Source organism: Bombus bifarius, unplaced genomic scaffold (assembly GCF_011952205.1).
Source record: "Bombus bifarius isolate JDL3187 unplaced genomic scaffold, Bbif_JDL3187 scf7180000009243, whole genome shotgun sequence".
In the NCBI taxonomy this organism is placed as follows: domain Eukaryota; kingdom Metazoa; phylum Arthropoda; class Insecta; order Hymenoptera; family Apidae; genus Bombus; species Bombus bifarius.
In genome coordinates this window covers 3021811-3040253 of record NW_022884989.1, presented here as the reverse complement: position 1 = coordinate 3040253, position 18443 = coordinate 3021811, and the positions used below count along the sequence as shown (strand labels likewise).

At 35.3% G+C, this 18443-nt stretch overlaps 1 protein-coding gene across 13 annotated transcripts in view; it reads right to left on the bottom strand.

The window, feature by feature from the left end:
- The window catches only part of LOC117214741 (protein unc-13 homolog B-like), a 371198-nt gene that overhangs the window by 82628 nt on the left and 270127 nt on the right, over positions 1–18443 (bottom strand). For all 13 annotated transcript variants that reach the window (XM_033461044.1, XM_033461046.1, XM_033461045.1 and 10 more), the window contains 2 exons: positions 4995–5038; positions 1436–1526 (listed from right to left, as the gene is read on the bottom strand). In XM_033461044.1, the coding sequence (XP_033316935.1) occupies positions 1436–1526; positions 4995–5038 (135 nt within the window). The remainder of the gene's footprint in view (positions 1–1435; positions 1527–4994; positions 5039–18443) is intronic.

Sequence of the window (18443 nt, the reverse complement as noted above, 5' to 3'; positions counted from 1 at the left end):
ATAATATCTAATTCATAATTTGCTAGAAGCTCTTAACGTTGATAACACGCGACAGTAATAATTCTGAATAAGAAATCGTAGAAGAACGTACACACAGACACACATGCACGAATTCGTGTATTATTATTATATAAATAATCACTGATTTATTGTGCAAAAATACAAATGTTATACTTTCTATGACCAATATTCAAAATTTTATACTTTTTCCTCCGTTTATCAAGTGGAACTGTGAAATCAATTATTTAAAATGGAGAACGAAACAATACGGATGAATGAATTCAATTACAAATTAATCTTAATTTGATTTTAGTCATTCTAAAGATACGATTGGCGAACGCGAATAATATTGTTGTTTCTTTTTTACGATTCCTTTAATCAGTAGCTTCGTTGAGACGAAGGTCGAGAGTTCAATTGAATGGCAGAAAATATCAATCGAAGAAACGGTTCTGAATTGAAGCTACGGCAAAGATCCAGAATGAAAAGGACGAACAGAGCTAATTGAAGCATAATTAATTTGTACCGTGGAAAATGAATTGCGAAGGAGAATATTCTTTCGAATAAGAATTCCCAGTAACGTTCAAAATTCATAAATACATAGGTTACCTGAGTTTTATTATCTAAACGAACCTTGAATCCCGTTTGAACGTTAAAGTTGCTTCTATCTCGATCGTTTATATAAAATTTCTAAAATAAGGTATCTAAATTATACGCGAGTTCGAAGCATGTCCAAAAATGCTTTAATCGAGAATTAAATTTTTTTCCACAAATTATAAAATATAAGAAAACATTGAAAACAATAAGATCAAAAACAGTCATATAATTTCGTTTATATTCGATAAAACGTTTGGTAATCAATCTCAACCGATTATCCAACGTCCGAACTATTAACGCAAGTTGAACAAAGTATAGGCAGAGGAGACCGCAAACGCTGAAAATAGATTCTGATTTCACTTTCCCGAAGTTTACGCTCCGTTTGCGATAAAACGGCAAAGACCGAGTTTTTAATAGGAAAACTTTACCCTACCGGTCTAACGTCGTCGATTCGAGGTAGTTTCGATTTCAATGTGTATTAGAGAGAATTTAATAAACAGCATTAAGACAAATTTAATAGCACAGTCACACAGGCTGTTGAAATAATTTTCTGGTTTGCAGAAGTTTTAAAGTATCTACGTCGACCACGATCTAGAACACCGACAATATTGACGACGACGCGACGTCGATGAGGACAGAGAACGAATAGAAGGACGATGACGAGACAACGGTAAACCAACAAAATGATACCGTCGTCGTACGATTGTTTATTTTCACGAGTAGGCATAGACGATTCGGACAACGTGAATACGCGTCCGTGTCTCGTATACGTGTACATATCCATATTTGCATAAACGATAGGACATTTTCCGGCTACGTTAATGGACAATTGATTACGTACCAGCTCGGAGACCAATGGCACCGACTTTCGGCGCGGTCGAATATCCGGCATGCTGTCGATATTGCTGTAGAATGGATTGTCTCCTGGATGCCTGAAAGAAAAGCAATTGGAAACGTTAGGTTCGATTAAAGGATCGTTTCAGCGGACGTACGCTCAGGGTCGGGGTTAAAGACTTTTGTGATCTGGAACTATTAATCTAACGGTGGTCTCCTTCGTAGAAAAACGAGATAGAGGATTAAAGATGAAACAAGTTTATGTAAATATGAAATAGAATCTATTTCGTAGTAAATTACATTTAAAAATTAGTTATTTACTCTAAAACTTTTGTTAGAAAACTTTCCTCAACTGTTTGGAAAATGAGGATCATTGAACGAGGATCCTGTCGAGAAGACGAGGCCCGGTACCCGATCGATACTCTTCATTCAACGAATTTGAAATGTTCAAGGAATTTCGGGAATATTTTTCTGGAGCAATCATGTAATTAAACCTATAAAACGTTAGAATGCCTGATAATTGGTCGGGGGCCGAATTTATGGGTACTTGGATCGTAGATTACCTATAGGATCGCGTGTAAGGAAGTATCTGATCGTAGTAATAAATCTTTTGTGAATTAGGCTGCCGGTCGGATCGATATTAGATTGAAAGTAATCGAACTTTCCGATTAAATTGGCAACTTCGTCTTTGAAGATCATGCCGAGCTACTTAACCGATCAGAAAGTTTTAAGGAACCTTAACTCACCCACTTATCCGATCTTCCTCCCTCATTATCATCAGAGGACGCTTTTTCTCTTTTTATCGAAGTTCAAAATTCACTTGCCGGAAATTAATCGAATATTCCTTATCGGAGAATTTTTAGACGTATATCGCACAAGGGATTAATTAACACGACCAAGATAATCGAATATAATTAAGAATATCAGAGATCGAGAAGATTTCGTGTTTGATTATAAACACGAGAACCTGTACATATTTCAGATTGTACGTACAACCGAGATTTATCGTTTCATCTAAACGATGACCCAATTCTCCGCGAGTTCGCGTTCCCTTATTCTGATTTTGTTTGCAAATTTACGAATTAACGTTAGACGGCACTGTTAGCGATTGTGTAATACGATCCATCACTTTCAAATCATTTATTCCATTATCGTCTCTTTTTTTCACTTTTTCATCCAGGCAACACGCAACCTTCTTTCTACCAATCACTCGCACTTGAATTGCAATTAGCGTTGATGCCTTTCATAGGGAAGTCGTTTACTCGAGTTTCTTTCCTAGATAATTATCAGGATGGTAAAGTATTAACGACCATGGTCAAAACTTTAAGCTTAATGTAAGTTTACTCTGATTATTGCAGGTATTCATTGCTTCTTAAAATTTCACAAAAACCAAGTTGTAGCATTCGCTGAGAAATGAATAGTTGATAAATTTAGACGCATATTCACGCAATAAGTTGTACAAAGTTGAATATTGAATTTAATACCTGTCATAAGTTTCGTTTTAATGATCTCAATAACAAAGTTTGAAATATTTTACTGAACTTTAATTTCCTTAATACTCGAATACCGAACATGCTACTAATAATATCTGTTTCTTTTGTTTCAAGTATATACCTGGAAGATTGTTCTATGTAATTTTCTATTTAATTAAATTACGACATCGTAAGATTTGTATATTTTTGTTTGGTCCTCAGCCTAAACTAAAAAATTACATCCTTCTTCAAATTTCATAAAATTTCGTATCAACTCGATAATTCAGTTATTATCCTCTTGCAAGTCTTCGTAGTAATACATTTAATATTTTATTCGCTATTAATTTCCTGAATTTGCAATTTCTACAAAATCAGACGCTAGATCCGAGAGACCGCATTAAAGCCAGGGAACCGCGTTGCAACAATTTAATTACAGGCCAATATGTCTTTTGTACGTAGGTTCGAAGAATCGATCGCTATTATACGAGTTTCACAACGTTTAATCAGCAATTCTGTGCTCTCGTAATGCACGATCGACTAAACGTTAGCTGGACAGAGATATGGTCGACTTTTACGGCAACGGAATTATACAAATGGCCTGTGGCTTTCAACCTGATGAATTTTGTCGTGAATGTAACAATACGACCCTCAGGAACAAATTTAACTGCCTTGTAAAGAATTTATTGCTCTCGTTTTAGAAACATCTTTGTTCATTCCATGCTAATACATTCGTTAACTTCATTTATTGGATATATTCGAACGAAAGCACTATCATTAAGCTTAGGACTCGTAGTTTGTCGCTAAATTGTATCGAATACATAATTAGGATTTTCACAAGTCGGAGCTCGTCAGTTGGAATTTTTATAAATTTATTCCTTAGTTGCTAGAATAGATCGTACCCTTGTTAAGAAGTTGGAATTCTTTTTGAATACGCGATGACTCTATAAATCCTTTGTTGAAAATATTTATGAGCAATAATGTTAAACTTTCAATTCGAAGCTCGCGTATTTTGAAATACGAAGAAGAAGAAAGTAATTAGATAAATTTCGTTGTTTTTGTAGAACAGTCGTTGCAAACAAAAGCGTAATAAAAGAAGTCACATGATGTATTTTACATTGGAGAAATATAAAGGAAGAGGTGAACTGAGAAAAAGGAATGGAAGAATAAGCCAGGAGCTGTCATTTACGTAGCCAATTCCGCTGTCAGACGCTATTGGACAAGGAGATTTTAATAGAAACATACGGATAGAATTTTTATGGCACCGAACTTTCCTGATCCAACGAGAAATGTGACGTTTGCAGTTTCATTTCTGCCAGAGTTTGAATTCTTCGACGACGAATTATTTTTATGAAATCAAATTCCTTCCATTGAATTTTCCCTGTTACGTGCGCGAGATGGACAGAAGAGAATTCGCAATTCTGTTCACCGATGACATTGTTATCACAGAATGTGAACTACAGAATTCGTAGCTGTTACGATAAAAATTTCTTCTCTATCGTTCGTTCCTGTATTTTGTCATTTTATTTTATGGAACATATTAAACGTTACGAATAACAGCTCGACGTTATGGAATGTAATTTACTCTGAAAAGGTTCCAGTCGCGACACGTTCAAAAATTTAATCGTAAATTTGTCGTTGAACAAATCTCGCTGCTGAATATTATTTTTCGCAATTTTTATATCATATAATATAATTAATATATTTATATAAGCACATGTACGTAGACTTAATGAAAATAACTGCAATGAAAATATTTCTATCTATAGAATAATTTCGCATAAAATATCAAGCGAGCGATCTTATAATGAATATAATTCAGAGTTGATATTTAAACTCTCTCTCTCTTTGCCTCCGTCTCTTGAATACCACGTCATTTTTTCAAACATCTAAAAAATCGCGTTTATATTCATAGACAGAAGTTGCAAGTGGGTTAAAAAAATTTCACACGATAATCGTCAAAGACATGAAACGGAAAGACTCGTTCGTTGTTCAAGGAAAAACGTTCGCAGCGTGGAAAACAGGGAAGATAAAAGTCTAGCACGATTACAATGACGTAATTGGACTCGTGATCGATAAACGTTTGATGCTACTCACCCGTTGCCTCTTCCACCGGATTCGCCACCAGGTCCACTGCCGTTCTAACAAACAAAAAAACAAGTTTATTAAGAAACAAGCTTAGTAACAGTTCGAAAAAACCAAGGGGAGAACGCGCGTTCGCGCGAACGACGGCGCAGGCGTACGAAAAAATATTGTACACAGTCTTTAGAAACGCGTGACCACTGGAACGAAATAGAAAGACAATTCCGAAAATAAATAAAAATGAAGAGAACGTTCGTATCCTCTGATTTCGTTTCTTATTCTTTTTATTAATTGTTCGCGAGAAGCACGCAAAGAGGATTAGAAATTTCTTTCCATTCGTTTTTCGTGGCCACGCACGCACAATGCTTTGCCCTGTACACAAATCAGTCTCTTTTCGTCGACTTAAAAGGTAAGAAAAGCTCCGTTGAAACAGAGAATCGAGCGCTGATCGGAGACTCGAGAGGAAGAGGGTAATTTCTTCTTCGCTCGCAGCAACCCTCTTGCTCTTCAACTTACAACTCCAGGGACGACTAGAAAAGGGAAGAAATTCTCGTTGTTTTCATATATCGTCTTCTTCTTCTTTTTCTTCTTCTTCTTCTTTTACGTGCTACCTTTTTGCCGATGTGTCCTTTCCGTCTCGACCACTTCCTCTCAGTTGTTGACTCAGATTAAAACCTTCTATCCTCGTGGCCGTTTTCTCTCCGGCCTTGTCACCTTGTCCGTTCCCACCTCTATTGCTCGCAGGCTCGCTTTTTGTCTCTGCGAATTCGCCCCGACTGGCATCGCGGCGTTCAACAACCGCGCAAACCAGAACCAGGAACGAAGCAGCAACTTTCTAGCTTAATCTCTTTCTTCGTTTCCCCGACGAGTACATCCTTTTTCTAACCGTTAATTCCCTCCCCATGGATCACGGGTTTACACTGATACTCGTTAATCAAAAGTTTCCAGGAGGATATTTTGGTTTAAAGGACGACGATTTCAGATCGTGGAACAACGTTGCTGATGTGTTGGACTCTAATAACTTTGCACCATCGAGGTAAAGGATGATCGTATCTTTCGTAGCTTAGCCGTACGAAGAGCGTTCCTTTCGTGGTAGGAGACTAAAATTCTTAATCAAAATTATTCACCTTCCAGCGACTCGTTCTATACTTCTCATCATTCCTCCTCGAACAATTTTATCGAATTTCGTTCTCATTCTTACTTCAGTCGTCTAATAACGTCTAGCCGATAATCATATGCGAGCAATAAGAATGGAAATTGCTGTGGAAATTTTATTAGAAAGATTTGTAGTGAATTTTCGTCTTTGATTTCCATCGTTGTCCTTCTTCCTCTCGCTCTCCATTCCCCACCTCTTATCGCCACGTATGCACTCGCCTGCGCCTTATCTGTCTATCCGTCTCGTTCGCCCGGTGTCGCACGAAGGAATGGAAGATTGGAGACAGTGTGTAACAGCCCGTATAAATATAATATCACGTACAATACCTCGTAAATTCTGTCAAGATAGAGATACAATATAAACTTATGGATAGCGTAACAAGTATATTTAGAGTTAGAGCCACAGGTATCTTCTTCGTCCCTTTCTTATTTCTTTCATCTTTCTCTTTTCCTTCCTTTCTCTTATACGCCGTTATTCGCCGTTCGACGCCATCCCCCGTTATCTACCTGTCTCCTTGTCACTGCCCTAATTCTCGATCGTTTCGCGTGAACAGTCTTGCGGAAAAAGGGGGGGTTTCTTTTCACCCGAGAAGCTTATTTAGACAACACTGGAGCATGGCAATTTTTACTTCGTATTCACCTTTTTTTCTTCGTTTTCTTAATTTTTTTTTTGAGTTTTTTCTTTCGTTCGTTTGCTTGCTTGCTTGCATTTTTATTTTTTTCGCCTTAGTTTTCGTTCACGTTTAGCCACGAAGTGGGCGCCTTCGAGCACGTCCTCTGAATGAGAATAACGCTATTAACAACGTATCTCGAATTTTTCTTCTCGCGAAACACTCCGAAATCATTTGATCGGAACGTAGTTTTCGTCGAACCGTGAAGACAGGGACTATTTTTGCGCTTGTAAAGTCGCGTAGCAAAAATACGGAGCGAGTTTTCGATAGTTTAGAATTTTTCTCTAGTATAGGTACGTTTTATAAAATGTTTGAAGAAACTGGATCTATGTATTTGCTTGATAGGAGCAATTGCAATGGAATGATTATGCGTAAATGAACATGAATATGTATAGAGTTGGTGTAATTTATTGGAATATTAATTTACCGATACACTTTATGCGATCAGATTGATTTATGTACCCGCTTTTTCAAAGAAATAATATCATATTTTACATTTTCAGCTAAAATCTTTGCAAAGGTCAGTTATAAGGGAGTATTTAATTCGACATTTTATATCTTTATAACTAATTATATGACGTTCAACGTGAAGCTTGAAAGCGTAGCTTCTGTAGGTTAGCTGGATGTTGTTATAGGCTGTTGGGAAATGAAAATCGCGTTACATCGGAAAATCATTTCGCAGAAAGTGCCTGATCCATTTTAACAGCGAATTCTCTCGCAATAAAATTTATACTAAAATTAAAAAAGTAGAAAATTACTTTATATTTAGATTAAAAGTAAAAAGGGTTCTAAGACGTCACTCTACGTATTTGATTATTGAATCCTAAAAATTGCTATATATTAATATCTTTCGTAAAAAGCAATTTGTCTATTATATTCTTTATCTTTCCCTTAACTGACACCACACATTATCAGCAAATCAAATATTTTCCAAAATTAAATAACATCAACAACCAGGTCTAAGGATACTTTCAACGCTATTCTGATTCCTACAATCTTTTTAGTTAAACAAATCTAAAGATGACCAATTAGAAGAATTAATTTTAATCTTATCTTTTCATCGTCGAGATATGTTGTATTTTTATGTCAAACCACACCACATACGCTCGATAATTCGTAACGATTACGTAGCGTCTAATAAAATTTAGAAATAAAACTTGTAATGTTGACAATTTGTTCAACTCTCTCTCTCTCTCTCTTTCTCTCTCTCTCTCTCTCGCGTTATATTACACAAGGGTTAAATCTTACGATGAACGAATTTCCTGGTCCAGAACTAGACTACCTAGGATAGAAGCAAATATAATCAAGAGTGAAAACAAAGCCCTGTTGTTTATTCATGCACCCAAAACGTTATCAATTCTCGACAGAGACGCGCTCGAAGGCATGTTAATTACAACTGAGTAATTACTATACGCGTATAACCTACGTGGAATAGCATCGCTTCGCGAGTATAATTTTGACAAGCGTTTATTTAAGAACGAAAGTATCGTGTACTTATTACAGTGCTAACAAGTTGTCCATTACTGATTAGGCCTTAACAAACGTATGTACCTTTCCCTTATAGGCGTGTTGATCTGTGCGTTTTATGCAACAAATCAACGACCATATAAATTCACTCTACATAGATCGAGAAGCCTCGATTAAATGATTTTCATTAACCGAAAGATAGAGTATCCTTTGTGGTTGGCTTCTCTTCGTCCCTAGATGAGATATGAAATGTTTAGAAAATGGCAAACGACACCGATGATATGAGAAAAAGTGCGATAAAACGATGTGAACGCCTGACAGGACACTGCGACGATTTTTTTTGTTCAATAACACGTAAGGAACATTCGTATTGACTAATTATTAATATCATTTTTCGGCGACACTTCTCTGACCAAGATATCTACACTATCAGCCAGAAGTTTGGTACTGTTTAATCGTACTCATATAATAATTAATTAGCGCAGATTTCCAAGTCTTTTTTTTCGATTCAAGATCGATGTTTCAAGTATCGGTAGTAGTCTACGTCGTTTTTATCAGTTTTCGTATTAATAAATTCCTCAGCGCTTTGATATAATTTGAACCACGTCCGAATAAATCTTCACATTAAAAAAATATCTAACACTCTGATTCAATAACCTTTTGATAAAAAAAAAGTCACATTTGGACAAAGTATTTTAATGAAATAAGAATTTTATCAAGTACGGTAAAGTAGAACCAGAACAGAGCCTTTTAATCATTTATTTTTCAATCTTACTTCGTACCCTTTTACCTTCTATAATTCTATGATTAATGTACCTCGGGCGGTTCACTTTCAAAATGAAAAATTTAGCCGTATTAAGAAACTTCCTACCTGAAATTTCTTAACTTTCGTCCAAGAAAATTGTTGCACTTGGTGCAATGCGGTATATGTAATTCCAATTTTCCGGTGGATAGTGTAAGTAGCTAAGTACTTCTTAAACTTCAATGTTATTCATCAGATGGCATTCATCACATGGCAAGATTTCTGACATTTACAGAGACTTCTAATTTTATATAAAAGACGATTTTTCATAATCTAAATGTTATTAACATTAGAGAATTTCACGTGGAATTTCGTCGTCGCGGTGTCTCGACGAGGTGATACATTCATGATACAGCTTTCGAGTTGCTGTTGCTTATCCATGCTCTAGAAACCTCGTGTTCAGGGATTGGAATTTTTGAGTCTGATTGATTGATCGATCTGTAATCGATGGACATCGAGGAAGGGGCTGCTGCAACGATTTATGGTATGAATCGGTTGTGCGAACTAACGACGCAGTGATATGTAAGAAGAAATTGATACGTGAGATTGATACGTTTAAGGTGATAGGTGACTAAATACCTAGGCAAATCCTTTGTGAATGTTCGCTGTTTTCGCAATTAAACGTTTAAGATTTGGATTCTTTTGATATATATATATGTATATAAGCTGCTTTCTCCTTTTTATAATTATATATTAGATTTATTATACTTGTATATATGTACTTACAGCGATATAAGCTATCTGTTTCTTTAATCTTTAAACGTATAATAGCACCGTACTAAAACTTGAATTAATTTATCTTTTCATCTCAATTTTCTATTCTTGCCTGATACACGACGAATTACGATGAGATTTAGATAACATAATATATTCTAAAGCAGGAAAGGCAGAAGTATTTTTCTTTCACTCATGTTCATATTTACAAGTCTGAATCTATCATCACACGCTTTAGATTTTTCTTTTCGAAATAGAGTGTAAAAGCTGCCTATTCGAGAACTTCTACGAGACATTACGGTAAAGTTGTCTTATCAGGAGAATTATCAGCAACTCGGTGGTCATACAATAGAATTGAAAATTATGAGAAAAGTGGTACTTGTATACAACTTCATCATGCAAATCATTTTTTTTTCTTTTTTACGTTGAACACGAATCGTAGTTTAAAAGCATCGATTAAACTTTACTTGTCAAAATCAGTTATCGTAACATCTCGACAATGCCTACATACATACGTCAATGCCTGCTGCGTGACTAGCACCCAAGGCCACACTGATATTTTTAACCTTTTCTGCTCTCTTAAATGTAAATTCAAGTTTAGGAAAGTTTTTCGCCAATGTGAACTTCTATGCTAAGTATACTGTATCTGCAAAGCTACTGTCGAAGATAACTACAAAAATTTGAAGAACTCTCCTAAAATTGCACAGTTTCTACCGCTAACAAACTTCTAGCAAACTTCTCGGAAAAACAGAAGAACAGAGCGTAGAATGCAAATATTAGAAAACGTAAAGCAACGATTGTATCGCGTTAATAAAATTTGCATACGTATTTTCGCTAACAATATGCATACAGGATTTTCTCCAAATTTTTTCTGTACAAAGAATGTGTTCAAATACCCAATTACGAATGCTATTTCTGGAAATAAATGATCAGATTAGTTTCATTTATGATCGAGACGATTATTGAAATATTCGTTACTCTACGAAACGCAAAGAATTTTTTAATCCGCAACTAATTCTAAGCAACAGCTTGTTTGTGACATGCAATCGTCACTGAAAATGTTTCGTGAAAAAAGTTATATCGAGATGTATAAAGATCTAAATTCTTATCACGCATGCCATTTTCCGAAGGAAATAAAAATTTACCTGTGACCAAGATTAATCTACATTGACGCGAATAGCGTGTAGAATGGAAATAACTATAAACAGTATGTTTCTCCTTTGTCTACGTATATAAAAAAGCACAATAGCTATAAGTATTGCTGCATAGTACTCTTTCAATGAATAATATTAGCAGATTGACAAGTTATGAGTTACAAACTTTGTCAAACGTAACTAAATAGCAATTAATTTACGTTAACATCTGATTGTAAAATTTCATTTGCTTTTATTATCAAACTTGTTACTATCGTGCAAGCGCGTTTATCAATCCCGATAATCTGTAATTCGTGATTTATAAAATTTCACTAATGATATTACGTATCAGGTTCAATTATGCAACAAGGTCCTGATATAAAAGCCAAATCTTCCTTTAATCTCTTTCAGTGGTTCCGAATCGATCTGAAAAGTGTTCTTTTCTTCGTTTCGTGAAAGTTATTGTTTAACTTGCTTCTCGCTTTAAATACTAAACTCGCATTCAAATCTATTCTTTGACAGAAGGAACAATTCTGAAGGGTTGTTTCAACTTGGTTGCCACTGTGTTTATACGAGCGACTTTGATCAACTTCACGTCCATCACCAGGCAATCAATCGTCCAACCGAAAGTTGCCTACTGTAAACGCAGCTTTATTTAACAAAGCAGCGGCAAAGAATACGCGCGTGCGCGCAGGAAATGTCGGTCACCGGTGTTTTGTTCATAGAAATATGTGTAAAGATAGATTACACGAGTCGTATGTTACCGTGCGCATGATTGGATGCGATATGGAAATAGAAAGAGAACGCTGCATAAAGACTCTTCCTATCTTTGTGTAATCAGACATTGCACACTGACGCCGTTCGTTACTCGGTGTTACACTGACATATTTATTGTACGAATGTGCTTCTATGCAACGTTCTCTTTCCATCGCTATATCGTAGTTTCAGCTTGCTTACGTACTCTATCTTCGTATTTCTATCTTTATGGTTTTGCTTCACCAGACACTCGTAGCGCGTAATTTGTCAGTGAAAAGCGAGAAGTCAAATATAAAAGAGCGCTTGATAAATGAAAGATGGAGTGCGTCACGTTTCTATGTGTCGTAAGCCGACGAAGACATAGGAATTTGACCCATTTTCTTTAGCTCGTTTGTCTTTTGACCGGTAATCGACAAAGAAAAAATGTACTTTTTCATTTCCGGTAACCTCGAATCGAGAGAAGTTATGGGATAGGAAAAGGTTGAATTGCTTTCAAGTGAAATCCAGGAGAATTGGATCGATGAAAGGTACATAATTTCCTTTTCCCTGTTGACGTTTGGTGTTTGATAACCGTTTACTCGACTTTGTCTTCTTACGTCAAGTAATGATAAACGAAACAATGGAATATCTATATGAATGTTTTTAATTGTATAGATATAGATACATTCGTGATTTCTTTTTTAAGTTTATTGTTATTCCATGGCTGTGATGTAAGTAAATTTCTTCTTGCAATTACTCGATTTATCGAATTGTTATATATTTTCTAAACGCTGTAATTGTTAAAATAAATGCTAGGATTTCTATACGTGGTTAATAATTTGTAGATTATATCCAAGGGGACATCTTTCTTGAAGGTGATAAAAAATATTGAATTATGGTTGTAAAATGATCGAACGAGCACTAAAATTAGACTTTACCCTTCATGGTTGCCAATAATACGAAGCGTGAAAGGAATTTTGATATTACAGAAGAACATAATATGAAAATATGATGATCGATGATACTGGGAAAGTATGAAATATACGAAGAGAATTTAGCCCTCTAAAGTCTTCAATTAAAAGAACGACATTTCTTGAAGATTAAATTGTAGAAAGAACTGCGCAGGTTTTATCGTGACAAGATATCTTGAAAACTTTGTTCTAAGCTTTCCTGGTAGTATGTTACTGTGACTATCAGATCGGGAACCACTGATGCAGATCAAAGTCAATTGGACTGTAACCTGAAGCTTGCAAGCGTCGCTCAATCGTTTTCCAATTTCGCTCGGTTATATCAAGATTTTGTCAGTCAGAAATTTCGTCGCCGACGCATAAAACTAGTTAATAACGTTGTCTTTTTTTTATATCCAGATACTAAAACTATAATATGGCAGTGGATTAGATTGTTTTACTAAGTTTTTCTTCTATTTTAGAAACAATTTGATATTCTTGTCGATATGTTTCAAATTTCCGATGGTCATAGTAATTTTACGGTTACGTGTCTTATTATAACGGAGATTAAGCTTCGCAAAAGAGGCGATAGACCTTTCCGATGGACGGTGCTCGTGAAATTGTATTGTTCAAACGTCTTTCTCTCGATGAAAATGTATAATTTGGATATGACCGTTCAAAAACGCGGAATTAGATATTACAAAATAAAAGAACGATCATTAAATCAATTCTAAATTTTATGAAATCACAAGTATGAAAAAGAAAAAAGGGGGAAGTGGAACGTTCTGCCGGTTGATTGTATATGAGAACAGAAACGAGCTACGATTTAAAATTCGTGTTTTATCTCTGCTTCAGTGACGTACTAACGAGGACGTCACAGAATTGACGTTTTATTTACACATCGCGGTTGTAACTATAATTAATGCAAGTAACGCGTAAACACGTAGCTGTATGGTATGAGAATAACGCGCTGTAAACACGTCAATGGAAGAGCTTCCCTCATGTTGCGAAGCAAACAGCTCCAGTATAATTTGCATTTCACTCAAGATCGAACTGCGAAAACTACGAACAAGCACAATGACCGATATGCATATGTACGAAAAATTGGATCGACTCGCGACCCTATGACCTTAGCTCCTCCATATTGACGAAAAAGTGGTACTGTATATCACTTGTGTATGATAAAGTGATGATTGTAGCAATGGAAATGTGAAAAATGGGAAAGTTGTAAGAGAGGAAGCAACGGATGAGATAGAAATGTAATTGAATTGGAAGTAATTGAAAGATTAAAGGGACGATAAATGCGGGAAGAATAGTTATGGGATAATGTGAAATAATAAACGAAAATTACGGGATGAAGAAAACTGACATAAATGCTTAAAAACTGCCACTATTAGGTGAAACATATTATAAAATAAGAAAAAGGACAAGGAAAGTAGAATCGTAGATTTCGTGGAAATTCGTAAAAAATCGTAGACTAAAGGAAGAACAGCTAGTAAAGAAAACACGAAGAAGATTTAGATAGAAATAATCGAACTTCTAACAACACAAAATTTCCAGCAAACAACATATTAACCAAAAAATTTCCCATTAGTACAAGGAAAGTGAATTATTTAAAAATATTAATCAATCAATTAAAAAAGCTAACAAAGAATGATATTGACAAAAACCAATCGATAGAATAATGTAATAATAAAAGTAGTAAAAAGTCGTGGGTATATCCAAAATGTAGAAACGGTCGAAACAACTCCATTCTCTCAGCTACAACCGAAAGCCGAGTCAATAATACACAAAAACGGATCGTCTAAAAAAGCTACGGTAGATAAAAACGCAACACAACCAAATAATCAATTCAACGCGAAGAACCAACACGAGCAATGAACATAGTCGACGAGAAACGCAAACTACCCCAGCGTGAAATAAATATCGTGTGTACACGTGAAAGATTCAGATTCAAAGAGGGTGAACGGAACACGGGGAGCACGGATAAGCAAGAACTCTGCCCGTATCCCAGCGATAACAAGAACGCTGTGATACGCATGTACATATTTGTGATATGTCGAGCTGTACGCGTGCAACGATAGCGGTATAGGTTGTGCTAATTGCGCTAGTGGAGCAGCCAGTTACAGATCCCATGTGCTAGTCTGGTAGTCATCCCACGGCTCACGCTGTGGTTTATCCTCGAGCGTTTCGAATAAAACGGTCGGCTTAACCGGTCGTTAAATTTGTGGCGATAAGCCGTTTTATGCAGCCAAGAAGATAGCCATCCGCGTGCGTGCAATTGAGCGCCTGCGAACGCTCGTTTACGCTCAATGGCCACGCTGCATCACGGGCTTAATGATGTCAAACGTGCCTCAACAAATTTCAGTCGTATACAATATTTCTGTGAATCACGGCTGATCGATTCGACGATAGTGTTATTATGGAGATTCGCGCGATTTTCAGATGTGTTAAGGGTAACAATGCGTGTGACCTGCTTACAGTGATCAAGGGTTTTAGTGGATTGGATGAATTAGGGTAGCGCGATCGTTTTTCCGATAGACAGAGATCATCTTTGTAAGATGATTATCAGCTATTGAGTTATTACTGACAGAGTTACTAGTTTGGATTTATTGCTAGAGATAAGAATAAATTGTTTGCTTGTTTGTGCTTGCAGATTGTATCGGAGACTATAATATTTCTTGCGTTTTAAATTATACGTAAATAACGGCAAATAGTTTTATGATATAAAAGATAATATATTTTTTGTAGATATTTTACTGTTGGTTTATTATGCTCGGCTTACTTTTTGAATGTTCATCCTCTTATCAGCTGTATATTTATATGCATATATTTATACACTTGTTGATACAGTGTTTTTTGTAGAACTTGTTCAAAATGGGATCATAGAGACTAATATTTAGGTAGGTATACTGTTACATAACTTTCCTATATATGTAGCACCCTGTATATTATTGTATAATTATTTTAGCGTGGTTTAAGTATTTAGTTTAAGACCAACATCGACAAGTTGATTAATCCTCATATTCTCACAGCTATTAGACTAGCGAAATTTGTAAAATACTGTATACCACTAAAATTTCATGTCACGTTATTGTTTTCGCTTTTGTTTCTGTCTGGCTACAGTTTGCTATATCTTACTTCTATAAAGCTTAATGCCATCCATTCTCGGATGCCTTTAGAATTCGACGAATTGATACGTTTAGAAGCTATAAGGAAGATTTATCTATAAAAAAGTTAGCAAACAAGTGGAGTCTGTTAACAGTTGATGTAAGATGTAGAATATTGACGAAACTTCTGCCGTGTTAATTATAATTCTTCTGTAGAATATGATCATGGAATAGTCAGCCAAGTTAGAAAATAATATTCGTATGCTTTTCTTTCGATCGTGAGACGCTGCGATCCTTTATATCTTCTTTTTATCATCAAATAAGATTTATATACATAATATAGTGAAAAATGATTTGAAGAAATGAAATGAAAGATTCTTTTATTTGAAATTGTCAAATCTAAGAAGAAGATTCCATTTTATGCTTTAAAAGCGACGGATAAATTATTGCACGTTCATTTCAATACTCATCTATTCATTCAATGAGATGAATAAATTACTAACAAAGAGCAACATTAAAAAGTGTTCTCATCCAAAAAGGTACTGCAATACGACGTTTAAAGATGCTGGAAACGTTTTTTTAGTTCGTGGTAGAAAAATTTCTACAGTAAAATGGCAAATCGTCGAATAAATATCTTCGGTACTGAGAAAGTATGACAGTACAAGATTGGAAATCCATGCGTACAAAAGTCAGGAATGGATCGTGTATATGAATACAAAGTTTGTATTACAAACTCCAAGTAGATTTTTACAAATACACACGTAGAAAAATTCAAGTTTCGAAATCTTGATTGTACAAAATACCGTCGACGTTTTCGTAAAAATCACGCATGTACAAAAGCTATGTTGCTCGTTATATTCACCAACTTTGCATTTTTCGAACTGACGCGCTTTTGAATTAAGACATTTACCGAATACTCGAGATTTGTTAGGTTTTATACCAAGTCAGTTTTATAGTCTGTTGTTCGTAATCAATTTCATTTAGATCTTCTGGATGTAAATCGTGCCCTACTTTACAAAAAGAGATCTTTTGTAACATCCTACACAGCTTTATAAATATTTCATGACTTACTAACACTTTACTATGCTCGGTGTTTGCACAAGTTACATTGTACGTCGCTACACACAGGTCCGATAGTTTAATAGAAAAATTTGTGAAACTTTTCAGAGAAATAATCATTTTTAGTATTATTTACACTTTGCTAATGAATTCTCAATAACAGAGTCAATTAACACAGACAAAGAACGTCATTAAAACACGAATAAAAATCAATTACTGCATTATTAAAAAAAAATCTATGAACGCAATACAAAAATTTCTTCAACTTTTAAAGAGAAATATAATTCTACCATTCCTAGCTTGTGTCTACGTTAATTTTGAATATCTTAATAAGGATTAATTATTATGAACAGAGCAGGTGTCATTAAAATCTGAATAAAAATGAATTACGATGTTAAAACATCCAGATATTACAAAATAAAAGAAATAATATAATTTACGTTCAGAAGTACGTTAAAAGTATCTCTCTGAGAAGTTGGGGAGAATAAACGATTTGAACGAGCACTACCTCATAAAATATCGAACTTTAATATAGCAGCGCAAGGCTGTTCGCATGATTCGCGCCACCCCCGAGATAATAGAACTCCTGAAGTTCATACTTCCGGCTGCATGATGTAGGTCGTAGCGTGCAATAATTTCGCTCGTCGTGAATTGCAGAGAAACACGTGGGTCCGGTGATAAATGATCAAAGTTAAATGCGCTCCTTTTACGAGTCGTGCAAGTATTAAAGAAGGATTTACATGATCACTGGAACTTTGAACGAGCCAGCTAATCCGCCAAATATATTTCCTTTTACCGTGTGCTTTGTTTGCGAGAATTGAAATTAAACCGATCGACATTTGGATGTCGCGCGTGCGCGACGTTTCATAAGACGGTTTGTGACAGTAAAGTGATGAATTTTACAGAGTTTCGACGAACACTGGATGGAATAACAGAGATCTTCGAGACAAACGAGTTTTACAATTGTACGAGTGAAGTAGAGAGCAAGGTGACGGTTATCGAAGCTGACGTTGCAACAGATGCGCAACATTGTTGATGGAAACGTACTGAGAAATTAGAAAGAACAAGTGATAGATGTGCTACGAACAAGCAACGATGAGTGATTTAAAATTATGAAATGCAAATCTTCTATAGGAACGCTATGTATGCTATAGGAACGATATTATAATGATGCGAAGCAAATGAAATTTTTAGAGTAATTTTTGTTACGATAGATTTGTCTAACGGGTGTTAAAGAAGCTAGTCAAATAAATGTGTGCTTCTCTAATTTATGAATTAATTTGGATTGAGAAATGTATGAGCTATGTTATTTCTGTAAATTTTTTCTTATAAAAATTATTTTCTAATATACGTTAATTCTAAATTCTTCTTTATTTTTATCTTACCTATTATTTTTCAACGACGAATAGTTCAATTTGGTCTCTTGAACAATTAATATGAATCGTAATGTACACTTTCTTAAATTAACGTTTTCATTAGATATTAAATCACTGATCGTTCCACGTGTTAGAACGAGTTTTTCTGGACACGTGTTTAAAATTGTGAAACACGACAGAGGAATAACGTATCCGACAAAAACGAGAAAAACGTTACGATACTTTTAATTGCCAGCCTTTTCTTTGTTTTTTCTTTTCATATTTCTTTAAGTTCTTTCTATACACCGTTACCGCT